This window comes from Dipodomys merriami, unplaced genomic scaffold (assembly GCF_024711535.1).
Source record: "Dipodomys merriami isolate MVZ:Mamm:240054 unplaced genomic scaffold, mDipMer1.0.p SCAF_839, whole genome shotgun sequence".
NCBI lineage: Eukaryota > Metazoa > Chordata > Mammalia > Rodentia > Heteromyidae > Dipodomys > Dipodomys merriami.
The window spans coordinates 204,290-221,994 of NW_027206445.1; the positions used below are offsets into that span (position 1 = coordinate 204,290).

General features: G+C 38.7%; 1 protein-coding gene across 1 annotated transcript in view; it reads right to left on the reverse strand.

Moving 5' to 3' along the window:
- Positions 1-614: 614 nt before the first annotated feature.
- LOC138819963 (anaphase-promoting complex subunit 4-like) overlaps positions 615-17,705 on the reverse strand; it is a 47,454-nt gene continuing 30,363 nt past the window's right edge. Inside the window, 14 exon segments of the mRNA XM_070011552.1 lie at positions 615-772; positions 775-841; positions 1,648-1,771; positions 3,221-3,396; positions 3,838-3,910; positions 6,320-6,424; positions 6,506-6,544; positions 6,630-6,691; positions 7,517-7,614; positions 11,519-11,612; positions 13,537-13,593; positions 13,852-13,935; positions 15,639-15,685; positions 17,449-17,504. Of these exon segments, the coding sequence (XP_069867653.1) occupies positions 615-772; positions 775-841; positions 1,648-1,771; positions 3,221-3,396; positions 3,838-3,910; positions 6,320-6,424; positions 6,506-6,544; positions 6,630-6,691; positions 7,517-7,614; positions 11,519-11,612; positions 13,537-13,593; positions 13,852-13,935; positions 15,639-15,685; positions 17,449-17,504 (1,240 nt within the window).

A 17,705-nucleotide genomic window follows, 5' to 3' on the forward strand; every position in this document is an offset into this window, starting at 1 on the left:
TCTCTGAATCCTTTGGTTCTAGATCCAGCTAAGTCTCTTAACAGAGGTCAAAACCTATGAGATGTCACCTAGGATTTTTAAAATAAAGTTAGTAGTCCTATATTCATGGAGGGACATGGTGTGAGGGAATAAAGGAAAACGCAGAGAGATGGCTGGATATTTGAATCCCAAGTATTCCACAAGCTGAAAACTATTCTCCATTTGTCAGGGAGTAGACATTGATCAACTGCAACAATCACAGAATTCATGTTTTGATCATGGTTCCTATTAGGTGTGAGAAACAAGTAGGCCCTTATTTTAACTGTGTGGCGGTTATCTACCTGAACATTATGCAATCTAGCACTAGAGTACTCTCAGATGGAGTGGTGACTGGTGACACTTGAGAGACAGAGAGAAAAGGGATGGGAAAGCAGAACATTTGTCACAGTTCCATTTAGAGCATTCTAGGACCACACCTGTGCTATGATCACCAACTTCTTTCCAACAATTTTATCTTATCATGAACTTGCCAACAATCATTCACGTTGCACTGAGCAATGATTCATCGGCTCATGTCAGGTCCAAGTGATCCAAAGGCTGCCACAGTAACATGTAATAAACAATGGCAAGTTGGATTATGAGTCCAGTTCAGGGTCAAGCTTCTCCACTTTGACGACTATCTCTGGGGCTGGAGCATCAGCAGAGGCGTGGTGGGCCTCTGTCTCTGACTCGGACAGCACTTCCTCCTTGATCTTCACAGGCTTACCACTGGCTTCCTTCTCTTCATCTGAGACTCATCCAGCTCCCATTCATCATCGATGTCCATTTCAAATACTCTTACATGATGGAGACTTGAACTTAACTAAAGAAAAGGCACATTAATGTGTGTGTGTGTGTGTGTGTGTGTGTGTGTGTGTGTGTGTGTGTGTGTGTGTGAAAGCGCACATGCACCTGGAACTGGGACTTGAACATGGGGCCTGAGCATCTTTTGCTCATAGCGTTCTAGTGGAGCCACAGCTCCTGAGCAGCTAGAATTATAGGTATGAGCCACTGGTGTCAGGAGTTACATTAACAATTTTCTAACTAATGGCTTTGCAAACAAATTTTATAAAACGAAGCAGAAATCAGAAGCTTTAAGCAAAGTATAGATTTATAGGAAAGTTATATTTTTAACAATTTACTATAAAATCACCCAATTCCACCTTCATTTTACATAAAAGGATCTCCACACAGCACATGGTGAATTTATGTAACTTAGAAGCCAAACTATTTTTGCCAGTCCTGGGGCTTGAATTCTGGGCCTGGGTGCTATCCTTTTGTTCAAGGTGAGCACTCTACCACTTGAGCCACAGAGCCACTTCTGGCTTTTTCTGTAATTCATTGGAGATAAGAGCCTCTTGAACTTTCCTGCCTGGGCTGGCTTCAAACTAAGATCCTCAGATCTCAACCTCCTCAGTAACTACGATTACAGGCGTGAGCCACCAGCACCTCGCTCTGAAATTGCTCTTAATTACTCAAAGTTTCTCCAAACAAGAAAACAAAATAACTAGCCTGCTGCTTGCTCAGTTAACTGAAACCAAGGGACAGAATGACAAGCAGAGAATGAGCCTTGGAGATGACATGCTTGAGTACTCATAGGATGCTGCATAGAAACAAAGCCATACTCACCACACAGGACACTTTGTGAAAAACATTCCCAGCAACGTACTGAGCTTTCATGCTCTCCAGTAACCGCCAGTGCTTCTCAAAGTGCAGGGTGCATGTGGGAATAACACTGCTTTGTTCATCTAGCCTGGAGGAAAAACCAGCCCAGGAATCAAACAGGACCTCCACCTCCCACATTCACTAGAGGAGGGGTTTGGGGCAACTGGGGTCCTACTCCCACCCACACTCCATTCCCAGGTGACAAGACAGTCTGTAAAAATACTACATTCCACAGAGCCTTGGCTTCATTTTAGTAAGGTCTTGGTGCCCTTTGTTTTTTGGGTGATGGGGAGGGAGGATACAGTACTAGAGATTAAATTCAAGCCTTGCACAACTGAGCTATGCACCCAGTCCTCAATTCCCTTTCAAGGAGAGCAGATGCTCATGTTTTTAAATTAGAGAAGGAATCTCATTACTTTAAATCCTCAAGCAACTAAAACTATCTCCTAGAACTGACTATAGACTCTGCAATGGAACTGGGGTCCCAATTCTGGAAAACACTAAAGGCAAGTTTATAATTATTAGTGACAACAAACTAAAGTTAATGCTATCCTTTAAAACATAACTCAAATGAAGTCCTCTTCTCCATTCCAAATAATTCCTCATCTTATTCTAGCAAAAAATCCTAGTTTAATATTAAAGCAAGGGACAAGACAATGATTAAAGTCGGCACATTTTTTCCCGTTTTTTAATTTTTGAGGTAACATACAATTGTAACATTAGGAAATTTGTAACATTTGGGAAGACTTTGTAGCATGAAGGAAGACTTACCTTCTGATTTTTTTCAGTTGTGGGGTAGATGATCCTCCTAAATTTAATAGCAATTAGTCTCCTCCTCATCTTTCCTAACAGTGTTTGGTGGGTTTCAGTGTGTTGTATGAAGTTCGGATTTTAAAAATACAAAGTAGGAAGCCAGGCAGGCACTGGTGGCTCATTCCTGTAATCCTAGCTACTCAGGAGGATCATGGTTCAAAGCCAGTCCATGCCGGAAAGACTGTGAAACTCTTCTCTCCAATAAACCACCACAAAACCCAAAGTGGCACTGTGGCTCAAGTGGCAGAGTGCTAGGCTTGACCTGAAGAACTGAGGGACAGCACTCAGGCCCAGAGTTCAAACCCCATGATGGACAAAGAAAAAAAAAACAAAGCAGGAGGTTTTCTGCTCAGCTGTCTGTATGGGTAGACCAGTAACTAAAAAAACATTGCCTAGCATATGTAAGAAACTGGAATTCTTGGCATATGGTAAATATAGCTAAATATAAGCTAAGCCTGGTACCATATGACTGACAACTCAACACCTTGGAGACCATGCAAGAACTTCATGAATTTGAGACAAGCCTGGTTATTTCAAGGCGAGGCAACCTGAGATACACAATGGGACACTTCTTTTTTAAATTTTTGGTGGTTCTGGGTTTTGAATTCAGCACCTGGTACTGTACCACTTGAGCCACACTTCAGCTCTTTTTGAGATCCTACCTTTAAAAAACTAAAGCTAACTTTAACCACACAGACCCTATACCACTAAGGTAGTTAGTTACCTTGTGGCATAAGTTCTAGTGAATTGATACTCTGCAGCATCTTCACTGTTATACACAAACGACAATGGCAACTGGACCAAGAGTCTGTCTCTTCCTTCACGTCCCATGGTGTCTTTAAGAATGACTGTTACAGTTTCATCATCATAAAACTGGGCATCTAAACAGCTGTAGTTGCTGGAAGTGAGATGCATTTTGTTATATCAGAAATGATCATAACCACATAACATGCTGACACTAAGCAAAAACAAAATAAAACCATAGGTGATATTCCCTGCAATGACAAAACACCTTATCAGTTTATACTTTTATATCAATTTTCACAAATATAACTAGTTATAACAAAATAAGTAATCATCAGATCAAACAAAATGATCTGTGACATTTTATCACTGTTCTAGAAAACTCTGAACATAAATGGCTAGGCCTTAAGCCTGTGAAAATTTCATGAGTTATACCTTATATATAACTGAGTGAACAGAGCTAACAAGAATCAAAGTAAAAGAAAATCTGCCCCCCTACAAATGACAGAGCCCCTTTATTGACAGCACATCTGACATAGCACTGACTACACATACATCACACATGCTTCTGTCCCAAATCAGGCTTGGGCGTTATTTTCTTCTGACTTTTTCAGTTGTAGCATAGGTGAAGCTCCCAAATTTCACAGCAATTAGTCCATTACTTACAGATCTTGAAGAAAGAAAGGAGAGAGGGGAATGAGACCCTATGGAACAACTACATAGCCAATAAATCTAAATGCCTGAACAAACATGACTGGCAATGTTAGCACACATATCTACTTCCCAAATCCCAGACCAACACTACCACTTCCACTCCAGAATACTATAATTTAAACACTTAGTCAGGCAAACCAGCTTGGTTTAAAATCTTAATCACTAAGCAGCTAAAGGCCATAACTAAGGAAAACTAACATCTTGAATTCAAAAATTCCCTTTAGTGAAGGTTCTCAAAAGGCACATAGAGCTCCCCTATGACCCAGCAATCACCTGCTGGGCATTTACCCTAATGACCACAAACAAGGCCATACTAAAGCTACCAGCACAACTAGGTTTATTGCCGCATTATTCACCATAGCTAACATATGGAACCAACCCACACGCCCTTCAGTAGATCAATAGATCAAGAAAATGTGGTAAAGCTGGGGGCCAGTGGCTCACGCGTGTAACCCAAGCTACTCACGAGGTTGAGATCTGAGGAATGCAGTTCAAAGCCAGTCCAGACAGGAAAGTCTGTGAGACTCTTATCCTCAATAAACCACCAGAAAACTGGAAGTGGCACTGTGGCTCAAGTGGTAGAGCACTTGCCTTGAGCTGAAGAGCTGAGGGACAGTGCCCAGGCACAGAGTTCAAGTCCCATGACCAACAAAAAAGAAAATGTGATACACATATGTATACATACATACACACATATGTATACATACATACACACATGTGTGTGTGTGTGTATATATATATATATATATATATATATATATATATATATATATACATATATGGAATTCTATTCTTCCATCAGAAAGAATGACACTGCCCCATTTGTAAGGAAATGGAAAGACTGGGAAAAAATCCTATCAAGTGAAGCCAGACACCCCCCCAAAATAGGTCCCATTGTTTCCCTTATTTTCAATAATTAGTATACTTCTAGGATAATTTTAACAGATGAGAAAAATAGCTCAAGAGCTATGTACATATGACCATATAAGATGATGCTAAGTGAAATGAACTCCAAGACATGGAAACATGAGGTTTTTCTTTGTTATTGTTGTTTTTGTTTTGTTTTGTTTTTTGGTTCCGTTCATGGGGCCTGAACTCTAGGCTTGGGCGCTGTCCCTCACCTCTTCAGCTCAAGGCTAGTGCTCTACCACTTGAGGCACAACGCCACTTCTGGCTTTTTTCTTTTTGCTTATGTGGTGCTGAGGAATCGAACCCAGGGCCTCAGGCATGAAACGCAAGCACTCTACCACTGAGCCACCTTCCCAGCCCTGTTGTTTTTAATGTACTATGTACTTTTTGTTTCTTTGGTGTGTTCTTCCCCCTGCGGTTTATCCCCTATTGTCACTGTATTTGATTTTGGTACCCTGGTATTATACATACATTTATCTGAATTAGGGAAGGGAAAGGAGAACAGAATCGTGAGACAAAGGACAAGGGGGATCCAATACAATAGCCATATTCACAAGTCAATATGTTGGAAATGATCTGTACAATTTGGCAAGTGGGAGGATTAGGGAGGGGAGGGAAAGGACAAAAATGAGGCAGGGGGTAACAAGTTAGACAAGAAATGTACCTATTATCTTACTTATTAACTGTAACCCCTCTTGACAATGAAAAAAGAAATCCCTTTAGCTATGTGCTGGTGGCTCATGTCAGTAATCCCAGCTACTCAGCGCTGAGATCTGAAGATCATCATTTGAAGCTAGCCTGGGCAGGGATCCAGGAGACTCCTATCTTCAATTAACCACCAAAAAGTCAAAAGTGGAATTGTGGTTCAAGTGGGAAAACAATAGCCTTGAGCACAAAAGCTGAGGGACAATGCCCAGAGCCTAAATTCATACCCCAGAGTGGCACACAAAAATAAACTAGTACCTTCATAGTGAGACTTAAAACGATTTAAAATGCTAATGGAACCCTGAATATCATTTGATTTTCAGAATGTTTACTTTGGAATCTCAAAAAGTCTCTGTGGGCAAGAGCTCTTATTTGATGAAAGATAATTAACCTAAAATTTAAAAAAGCCTTTCTATAAAGTACTTACTAACACAGTTTTGAATCACTAAGTGTTCTTAGATATAACACAGGTCTGCTGTCATTTTCCTAAACCTATTTTTAAAAAAAAACTTATATACGAGGCTATATACTAATATAAAAGTTAAAACTCTAGAACAAGAAGGGATCAAATAGCTTCTCAATTCAGCATTACCATCTCCCAGATGTGAGAACTGAGAATACTGAATGCAAACCTAAAGTCATGAGGCAGCTTCGCTGAAACCCGAAATGCTGGAGGGAAGCTGAATGGCTTATTATTATTACAAATATTAAGCTCTCATCTCTTCGGTTCAAACTTCAAAGGAATACTCACTGGGAAATATCAGTATGCCTTAATCTTAAGATACACATTTTATACAGTGAGTCTTCTAAAATAGTAAAAAGAAGGTACTGTAGATTTGAACTTTTATTATTCCACCTAAGGAAAGAAAAGTAATGTATTTAGCTATTTAAGTTTAGAACAAAAACTACTGTTTACACAAGACGAGGAGACACACACAGAAAAGGAAATGTGAACAATCTGCGCGCAGAGTCCTCACTAAAACAAAAGCAAAAAAAAAAAAAAAAGAGAAAAATTCAAACTTGCTGCTAAATTATACTACCTAACAGGTAAAGAAGATAACCTTCTAGCATCTCTATATAATGGAATACAGATGGCTTGATTCATTGATTTTCCAATTTCATCCTACAGAAAAGCAAGATTTGGAAACATCATTAGAGAGAAGGGGAGCAGCTAGTGGTGAGGAGCCTGCTTGGCCTGTGCTAAAAGACCACTCCCTCCCTCTGGTCTCATGACATCAGTCACTGACAAGACACACCAGCTCTGGGACTAAGACTGTATTGAGATTGATCTGGGGGGGCAAATAAAACACTAAAGATACTTTACTAAGACGATAATTTTTAAATTTATGTGAGCAGAAAATGAGGGAGGGGGTTACATTGTTGAAAAAGAAATGTACAGTATTCAGTACCTGACCTATGTAATTGTAACCTCTCTGTACATCACCTTTACAATAATTTTTTTTTTTTTTTTGTCGGTGGAGGGGCTTGAACTCTGGGCCTGGGCACTCTGTCCCTCAGCTCTTCAGCTCAAGACTGGGCACTCTGTCCCTCAACTCTTCAGCTCAAGACTAGTGCTCTACCACTTGAGCCACAGTGCCACTTCTGGTTTTCTAAGTGGTTTATTGGAGATAAGCCTCATGGCCTTTCCTGCCCTAGCTGGCTTTGAACTCGATCCTCAGATCTCAGTCTCCTGAGAAGCTAGGATTACAGGCATGAGCCATAAGTGCCTACCTTATAATAATTTTAAAAATACATAAAGTAAAATAAATTTATATAAGGAATTAACTATGGATATAACCAAGCCATAAGAAACTGCCAATTTTGACAATCAAAACGAGTTGAATATCAGCATTTTTACAATTTATCCTAATATATATGTTCATTTACATAGACGAGACATACTATACTCTTGTTCCCACACGAAGACATGCATTTCTTCCCAACTTACTGCTGTCATTTGCAAACACTGATCAATAATGGTTTCCATTTGCCTTTTCACAAAATGCAATGATTTTCGAGCATAATAAGGAAACAGCAAAGGGCTTTCTGGTTTCAGACAAAAACAGAAACAAAACAAAAACTATAGCAAACCAATGATTAGGAGAAAATAATCCATTGTCAGAGGCAGTCCATACTTTTTCTTTTTTTATTTTTTTTTATTTTTTATTTTTAAATTTAAAATTTTATTTTATTTTATTTGAGAACATACTGTACAGAAGGTTTACAATTACATGGGCAGGATAATGCATACATTTCTTACCAAGCATTGCAGCCTCCTCCTTTGTTTACCCTTCACCTCCCTTCCCAGCCACCCCCTCCCCCCGACCCAATCATACCCCCTCCCCCCCCACACCGACATTGTAAAGCTGGTTTTGACATGACATTTTGTACTTCTCATTGTTGCAACAGGTCCACCTGAATCCTTAAACGACTTGTTTGTCCCCATCTCCTCCACATGTTATACTGACATCAAATATAGTGAAAGCGGGGGTTACACTGTGGGGGAGGAACATACAAAGCAACAAAGAAATAATCTTATAAATGCATTAGAAACACATGCATGAAAGAAACGAAAACATTAAAATACATATTTAAGGGTTCATTTTCCTAACATCATATTATCTGACCTTTTCCGCTTGACTCATACCTATACTAGATATTGCAAATAAGGGAAACCATGGGACCTATGTTTCTTTGGGCCTGGCTTACTTCACTTAATATAATTTTTTCCAAACCTTTCCATTTCCTAACAAATGGGGAAATGTCATTCTTTCTGATGGAGGCATAGAATTCCATTGTGTATATATACCACATTTTCTTGATCCATTCATCTACTGAGGGGCATCTGGGTTGGTTCCATATCTTAGCTATGGTAAATAATGCTGCAATAAACATAGTTGTGCTGGTAGCTTTAGTGTGGTCTTGTTTGTAAACATTTGGGTAAATGCCCAAAAGTGGGATTGCTGGATCATAGGGGAGATCTATGTGAAGTCTTTTGAGGAACCTCCATACTGCTTTCCAAAGTGGTTGAACAAGTTTACATTTCCACCAACAATGAAGTAAGGTTCCTTTCTGTCCCCATCCCCTCCAGCATCTGTTGTTGTTAGAGTTCTTGATTTTTGCTGTTCTAACTGGAGTGAGGTGATATCTCAATGTTGTTTTGATTTGCATTTCTTTTATGGCTAGGGATGTTGAACATTTCTTCATGTGTCTATTGGCCATCCTTCTTTCTTCTTCAGAGAAGCTTCTCTTTAAGTCTTTCGCCCACTTATTTATTGGGCAGTTGTTTCTTTGAGGAATTTGTTGTTGGGTGGTTTAATTTTTTGAGTTCCAAGTATATTTTAGATATGAGACCCTTGTCCGTTGTATGGCTAGTAAAGATCTTCTCCCAATCCGTGGGCTTTCTATTGATCTTGCTAGCTATGTCATTTGCCCTGCAGAAGCTCTGCAACCTTATGCAATCCCATTTGTCCAACCTTTCTTTGATTTGTTGTGCTTCCGGGTCTCTATTCAGAAAATTTCGGCCTGAGCCAAGGAGACCTAGGGTTTCTCCTATTCCATCCTGTAATGTTTTCAGAGTGTCTGCTTTGAGTTCAAGGTCTTTGATCCATTTGGAGTTGATTCTGGTGCAGGGTGATATATAAGGATCTAGCTTTAGTTTTCTGCATGTAGTTAACCAATTTTGCCAGCACCATTTACTGAAGAGGCTGTCTTTCTTCCATTCTATTGTTTTAGCTCCCTTATTGAAGATTAGATGGCTATAGGTCTGTAGGTTCATTTCTGGGTTTTCAATTCTATTCCATTGGTCCTGAGGTCTGTTCTTATGCCAATACCAAGCTGTTTTGATTACTATAGTCCATACTTTTTCATGGTGGAATTCTCATTATACTTTCGACATACCTTGTTAAAATAAATGACCAGAATCTCCCTTCAATCCAGTCCACTTAATACAACTACATTCGCTTGGTCCTTCTCATGCTTAGTCCTACACCAAAGCCCAACAGTAAAATGCTATTGGCTATTAGAAAAATGGAAGGCATTGGAAACCATAAGCTATGTACTGAAACCTGTTCTTTCTTCTCAACTCTGCCACAATGTGATAGCAGCAGCAGTCCAGGATACTCTGCCACTGCTAGCTTTGTTTCTTTTTTGCTGTTGTATTCAGTATGCTTTTTATTTTAAAATGGCTTTTTTATACAGTATTACAATATCCATAAGAACTCATCTTATTCTCCAACTTAAAAGGAAAAAAAACAAAGAGGCCTACTGGGCCTCTGGAACTGCCTGGGATGAAAAGAGCTGTGAATCAAGCTGTGACTCAGGCCCACCAGCTCAAATGGCTCTGAGACTGTCTCTCCCACACTCAGCACTTCCCTTACCAGCTGTGTTAGGTAAAAAAAAATAATCATTTCAGCACTTTAAGGTTCAAGAGGTGACATACTAGGTAATTACAGAAAAACATGTTGCCTTTGTCGCCAGTTCCCAAAACTCAGCTCCTGAAACCCAGATATCCTGAGTAGTAAATGTGATGGCCAATTTTAATTTTTTTGGGGGGGGTCCGGTTGTGGGGCCTGAACTCTGGGCCTGAGCGCTGTCCCTCAGCTCTTCAGCTCAAGGCTAGAGCTCTACCACTTGAGTCACAGCTCCACTTCCGGCTTTTTTCATTTTGCTTATGTGGTACTGAGGAATCGAACCCAGGGCCTCAGGCATGCAAGGCAAGCGCTCTACCACTGAGCCATCTTCCCAGCCCATGATGGCCAATTTTAATGTGGCCACTCTGGCAGGTTCCTGCAAAGCCTCAGGGTTGGGTGGCGTGGAAAGTCTATGCCTTAACCAGAAGCTTATAAGTTTCAGCTCCATCTGCCAGACTGCAGGAAAGGAATCGGGGCTTGGGGTTGAATTCTACCCCAGTGACTAAATCATTATAATGAAGCCTCCATCAAAAACCCAAGACAAACTGGGAGAGAGCAAGGGAAAGGGTGACATTGTCAAAAAAAGAAATGTAATCTTTACCTGCCTTACGTAACCATAACTTTTCTTTTCTTTTTCTTTTTCTTTTTTTCTGGTCCTGGGGCCTGAACTCTGTGCCTAGGAGCTGTCCCTCAGCTCTTCAGCTCAAGGCTAGCACCCTACCACTTGAGCCACAGAGCCACTTCCAGCTTTTTCTGCTTATGTGGTCCTGAGGAATGAAACCCAGGACTTGATGCATGCAAGGCAAGCCCTCTACCACTGAGCCAACTTCCCAGCCCACCATAACCCTTCTTTACTAACCTTCTTAATAATTAAAAAAAAAGACACTGGGGAGGTTTGGATGGCTCCCTGGTTGATGAACATGTTGAGTGCTGGGAGGATCTAAAAGCTGTGGCCTCTTCCTCCATATCAAACCCTGAATGATGTTTTCCACTGGGCTATGCCCAAGTTAAATTTTTATTACAAACAGTCTGGAAAGGAAAGCTGAATGTGTTCCTGAGCATTGTACACCAGTCTGGAAGCTATGCCAACTTAAGGGAGAAAGTTGGGACATATGTCCCATAGTCAAGTCCCACAGAGGTGTGGGTAAGGGAACCTAGCTCTTGGGACTGATGTGATGTGAGGAGTCTAGCAGACTGAGCCTTCCTCCCTCTGGAGGCTAATGATCATTGTGGGTGCTCAGTGTCATAATTGCAATGAATTGCATTGCAGGACCTTCAGCTGGTATCATAACTGGCTGGTGTCAGGAGGGAAAAAATAATTTTAGTGTCAGCATAGTTAATGTACCACAGCACAGTTAATTTCAGGGTGTTTTCTATCTATCATGGTGACATCATACTCTACTTGTTAAAATGCTGTTCTCTAATCAAATAAAATGGACATGCCAAGTAAGCCTGAAGAAATTAGACAAATTTTGAGGTTACTCTTTAATCTCAAATATGTATAAACATGGCCAACATCTGCTTGGTTCATAAAGTACCTTTAAGATGGCTGCTGTTTTGGAGGAAGTCATACCACTGGTTTCCTTCCGTGTTAGGGGGTGACACAAGGCCATCATCTTCATCTTTCAAATACTAAAAATAGTTTAAATTTTTTTCAGTTAAGCAATGATTCAGGCTCTAATATGTATTTAACATTATTCTAGTTACTAAGTTATCTTGTTGTACTGCCAGGTTCTCTGAAGGTACATTATTTTTCTAAGTGAGGTGACAAATTCTAGACAACATGAAAATGACTTAAATGGTCAGAGTATAGTAAATGTAGAAACCAGAGTTTACATTTTGTGGTTCATTTTCAAGATATATTTTAACCTTACCTATCAGGGCTATATTTTAGTTTTACAAGTACCAACTGACAGTATGCTCCACAAGGGCAGTTCTCACAGTGTAGCCCCATCCCTGAGAGTGCTCAGCATGCTTCCATTGACTACAAGGTTAATGCCAGCTTTAGTGCCAAGGTGTCACTTGCCCTTTCACGGTGTCAACATTTGCACTGAAGGTGTGGAAGAAAGAACAGCCAGTACCTGCACCCCTCACCTAGTAGACCAAATTCTTGTGTTCTTTGTCACATATTCAGTTTCATTTATCCTGATAGAACTATTAAATTGTTAATTCTCAAGTCTTGATGGCAGATCTTTTAACGTTTTTTGAGTCAGAGTTAGGAGGCACACGGGTGATTTTACAACACATCAAAGCATGCAAAGTTGTCTTGAAGAAAAACTGAAACTGTCTTGTTTCAGTTGTAAAGGCAGACATTTTATAAAAAATGACATTCCAAGGGGGAGGATGGGAAGGGATGGGAAGGGGAAACTAAGGAGGAGGCTACAATGCTTGATAAGAAACGTACTCATTATCTTGCCCATGTAATTGTAACCTCTCTGTACAGTATTTTCACAATAATAAATAAATAAATATTTTAAAAATGACATTCCATTTTTACTTAGAAACAAAAGACTAGGGGACAAACTGGTTCTTCATACTTAGATGTTTGTGAGGTATTTTTTAATTTTAAAATTTTTATTTATTTTATTAAATAGATGTACAAGGAGTTGCCATGGTTCAGCTTATGGACAAATATGTCTTGGTCAATGTTACCCCTTTGAACATGCATACTCATCCATCCCTCTACCCCCTCAAACTCTTACTTTTGGCAGGTATTTTTTTGAAAATAAAGTGACTTTGAACAAAACAACCTAAAATATTTATTGCAAATAACATTTCAGCTAAACTTGGTTCTAAAGGCCTGTAATTCCAGCACTTAGAAGAGGATGAGGCAGGAATATCACAAGTTTAAGGCCTATAGAGCAAGACCCTGTCTCAAAAAAAAAAAGCAACTTTTAAGCAAAACTCAAAATGTTGGCACCTGCATCTGTTACTGAGTGCCTGACAGCTTCACAGTAACTAAAGACTGATTAGAGTAGACTGAAGTCACATATTTATAATGTATAATGGAAGGCGTCAGTACTTAAAAAGATCTGTAAAAGCCACAGAACCAATATTTCTAAAAAGACCAAGTTATGATGCTATGAAAACAAGCATGAGTAAAAGTGCCTTTCAAAGTGCAAGGAAGATGGAGAGATTTTTAATGAAACTGAGTATGAAGTGTCTACTAAACACAATTTTAGATTCCACATTAAAAACTTCCAAGAGACCAACACTTGGAAGGATTTTGTATAATATTAAAGAATATCCTCAGTTAAAGGACAAAACTAGTTCAGTACTTTCTCCTTTCCAAGGACACACACCTGCTTGAAGTTAGATTTTCCTTATATACATTAAGCAAATTAGCATATTAAAACAGAATAAACACATAGGTAGACATTAAAATTAGCTGTCTTCTATTAAGCTGTACATCAAAGACAGCTGAGAAAATAAACAACAATGCCAGTTATACTGGCATTGTATTATTTTCCATAAAATTTAGATAATATGAATTAACAGTACAAAGTCTTAAAATTCGTTCTTAAAAATCAAACCAAGTTCAATAGAAAGCCCATACCTGACCAACTTTTTCAACATTAAAGTATTTTCTTTTTCGATTAGAAAAGTCTGGAGCCTAGAAAGAACAAACATAGTTTATTTCTAAAAGCTCAAAATATTAAGAAAATAATCTTAAAATTAACAAACTCAATATGTATTTTATAAAACAGCTATCCATTGCATTTAGTTTTTTGCAGATTGTAAGATACATACAGACAGAAGTCTACTTATAGACTTTATGTTTAGTCTTTTTAAAATTAGTCTTTTTATAAAAGTAATTGCTCATTACTTTTTAACCATGAACCATCTTTGCTGTGATTATTTTCAAAGTGACTTAATTGTAAAAATAGCTATTTCTTTCCTCATTGAAATGTTCAGTAAGAAATTCAGTAACAAATGTGATATCTTTCTGAGTTATCTATTAACAAAAAGGGGCAAAAAGAAAACAAATCACGGTAAAAAGAAAGCTTCCCAATAATTTGCCTGAATCCACAGTTTGGGCCTGGGTGCAGGTGAGTGGGCTGTGGAGAGCAAGGAGGAGGCTGGCTGTTCTCTAAGCTCGCTTTCAGGGAATGCTTCTTTCCACATCCTCACAGAAAGAAACTGCTCATTTCCAGGCTTCAACTTAGGTACAACATTTAAGTACTTATATTTCAAGGAAAATAAAAATGCATTTAAGACTTAAGGCATAAGATATAGAACCAACCCAAATGCCCCTTAGTAGATGGAGTGGATCAAGAAAATGTGGTATATATACACAATGGAATTCTATGCCTCCATCAGAAAGAATGACATTTCCCCATTTGTTAGGAAATGGAAAGGTTTGGAAAAAATTATATTAAGTGAAGGAAGCCAGGCCCAAAGAAACATAGGTCCCATGGTTTCCCTTGTTTTCAATACTTAGTATATGTCTGAGTCAAGCCAAAAAGGTCAGATAAGTTGATGTTAGGGAAATGAACCCTAAGATATGTATTCAAATGTTTTTTTTTTCTTTCATGCGATTGTTCCTATCACATTTATAAGATTATTTCTTTGTTCATTTGTATGTCCCCCCCCCCCACGGAATAACCCCTGCTATCACTGTATTTGATGTTGTTATAATTTGTGGAGGGGAAGGGAAAAAAACAAATCATTTAAGTAGGGATACAGGTGGACCCATTGCTACAATGAGATGTACAAGGGCTGGGAAAGTGGCTCAGTGGTAGAGCGCTTGCCTTGCATGCATGAGGCCCTGGGTTCGATTCCTCAGCACCACATAAGCAAAAAAAAAAGCTGGAAGTGGCGCTGTGGCTCAAGTGGTAGAGCGCTAGCCGTGAGCTGAAGAGCTGAGTGACAGCGCCCAGGCCCAGAGTTCAGGCCCCACGACTGGACTAAAAAAAATGAGATGTACAAGTCATATGTCGAAAACGAACTTTACAACTTTGGTGGGGGGGGGAGGAGGGTTAAGTGGGGGAGCGGGGATGGGAAGGGGAAACAAAGGAGGAGGCTACAATGCTTGATAAGAAGTGTACTCATTATCTTGCCCATGTAATTGTAACCCCCTCTGTACAATATTTTCACAATAATAAAAAGACTTAAGGCAGTTAAAGAGTATAAGGATGCTATGTTGTAAGAATTATACAACCTCATTCAAACATGAAAATTGTAAATTCAAATATCCGTAACAGTATTCCGCGAGATGAAAATATTATGCAACCACTCAAATTTATTTAGATAACAAGACCAACGTCCTGTTATCTAACTCTGTAAGAGTACCAAAACCATGAGCAAGGCTGAGCTCAATCAGGACAATAGGTAAGGAAATTACACAGGTGTCCCCTGTTATCTGAGAGATTGGTTCTAAGACCCCCACAGATAACACAATCCTCAGGTGCTCAAGATCTTTATATAAGAAAACACATCCTCCTGTACACTTTAAATCCCATTTAGAGTGCTTGTAACACCTAATACGATGTAAATAACTATTGTTGTATTGTGTAAGGAATAGTAAAGAGAAAAACAAGTACATATGTTTGGAACAGATGCATTATTTTCAGAATATTTTTCATTGGTGGTTGGTTGAATCTACTGAGATGGAACCTGCTGACACACAGGGCTGGCCATAAGTACTTCTGTGCATACCTTATTCAGCTCAGGAAGCACATGGTCTTCGGTCATTCTCAACATGGCTGGAAATACAAAGTTAAAAATTATCTTGAAATGTAATTTTTATTACAGATATACCTCAAAGACCAAATGAGGTTTACTGAACTAAATTTTCCATTTGAACAGTTTCTTTTTACTACAAAAAACTTTCTCTTTGAACAATTTAGTATGAACTAAAATCTGACTTAATCAGGATCTAAAATATATTCAGGATTGTTGGTCCTCACCCCAAACAAAACCTTATTGATTATGCTGCTGGGGACAGAGCAGTAAAAATGCCTTCATGGAAATTACATTTTACAAAAAAAAAGACAACAAAGTTATAACCTTGTGTCAGTGACAAAGCCAGGGTGACAACAGTGTCACATTCTGGAGATAAGAACTGAGCCGTTACTCACTGCTCTTCTACTGCTGATGCTTAGTTAGAGCACGCAATAATTATAAGTAAAACTAAACCACTAATCCCATCAGAGAAAGGATTTCTAAAGTCCTACTTTTAATATTGCAATTTATTCTAATTAAAACTCAGATCTGCAACAAGCTAGCCTGAAAAAACTCCAGTTCCCTATTCCAACTATCAATCATATAGTTGAAAAAAAGGAAACAAACAAAAATATCCAACCAAGAATTCAAGTAACTTAAGATCACATTCAGGTTTTAAACAAAAGTAACTATAGTAGAGTGATAAGCATAAAGTCTGCTTTTGTAATATTAGAACTGAACATTTGGACACTTTGCAGTATTAGCATATCAAAAGGAATTTATCTTGTATTTCACTCTAAATTTTAACAAATATGAGACATAAAACTAAATGTTGCATATGTTGGAGAGAAATGTTTGTTTCATTATTTAAAGAATATACTTCACAAAAATAGCAGTATAAATGGGCCTAAAAAAATGCAAGTACCTCAGAGTGGTGATCAAACCATCTCATGTGAAGTCAACAGGTATTTGTTAATTAAACTGCCTACCCAATGGCAAAGACGTAGTGGCATTACAAAGAAAGTCCTAAAGAAGTCTGTGTACCACTTAGCAAGGGCACCACTGCCCATGAAAATGTAATAGCAAGATCCCAGTTCTGTGCTGTCAGTGATCATCTGTGAGTCCTAGGAACTTCAAAGAGGCTAGCCTGACTACATAACTAAATGTGTAATTTTAGATGATTTCCATCAATTCAACAGCCACAGGCTAGTTAGTGGTTACCACCATGGACCACACAGCTCTAGAGACTGAAGAACAGAGTGTAAAATGTAACACAAGCTACTGAAGGGCTTTTTGAAAATCTTATACCCGTGCCCAATATATAGCAAGGGCTCAAACATTAAATTTTAACCTAAGGAAATGCAGTTGTCCCTCGCTGTATTGTAGCTTCATTGCATCCCAGGGTTAAAAAACAAAACGAAACAAACCAGAAATAGTGATCCCTCACCTATCAGGTAGTTACTTTCCAGAGCAATAAATGAACCACAATAGAGCATGGGATTTTCACTTATCACGGGGTTGTCTGGAACTTAACTCCCAAGATAGGTAAGGGATCACTGTACTAGTGAGTGTAAGGGGCACAGGTGTTACAAATTAGCTTTAATACTTCTATGGGGGAATCATGGAGTAGGTGAAATAGGACTGCCATAGATGGACAACAGTTGAAGCTGGGTGAAAGAAGGAAACAAGGAGGCTCATTATACTATTTTATAAGTATTTGAAATTTTAACAGACTAATTCAAATCTAAGATGTATTTCCACAGTTTTCAAAAGTGTTAAAACAACAATGTTAAAGTTAACTTACCCACAGAAAGCCACTGGAAAAATGCCTTGAAATTCTTTATACTAATGTCTATAACTCTGAAAAGATAAACAAATCAGAAAAAAAAAGTCATGTGCAGTTCATGTAGTACTGTTCAACTGTCACAGAGTAAAATAAACCTTACTGTTCTTCTTTGTCTTGTCAGGATTTAAGCCCTTAGAAGAGCAGATTTTACAAGCCAAACATTATTACATTCCTAAAATTAAGGCAATCAAAAACAAAACACATCTCGATTCTTT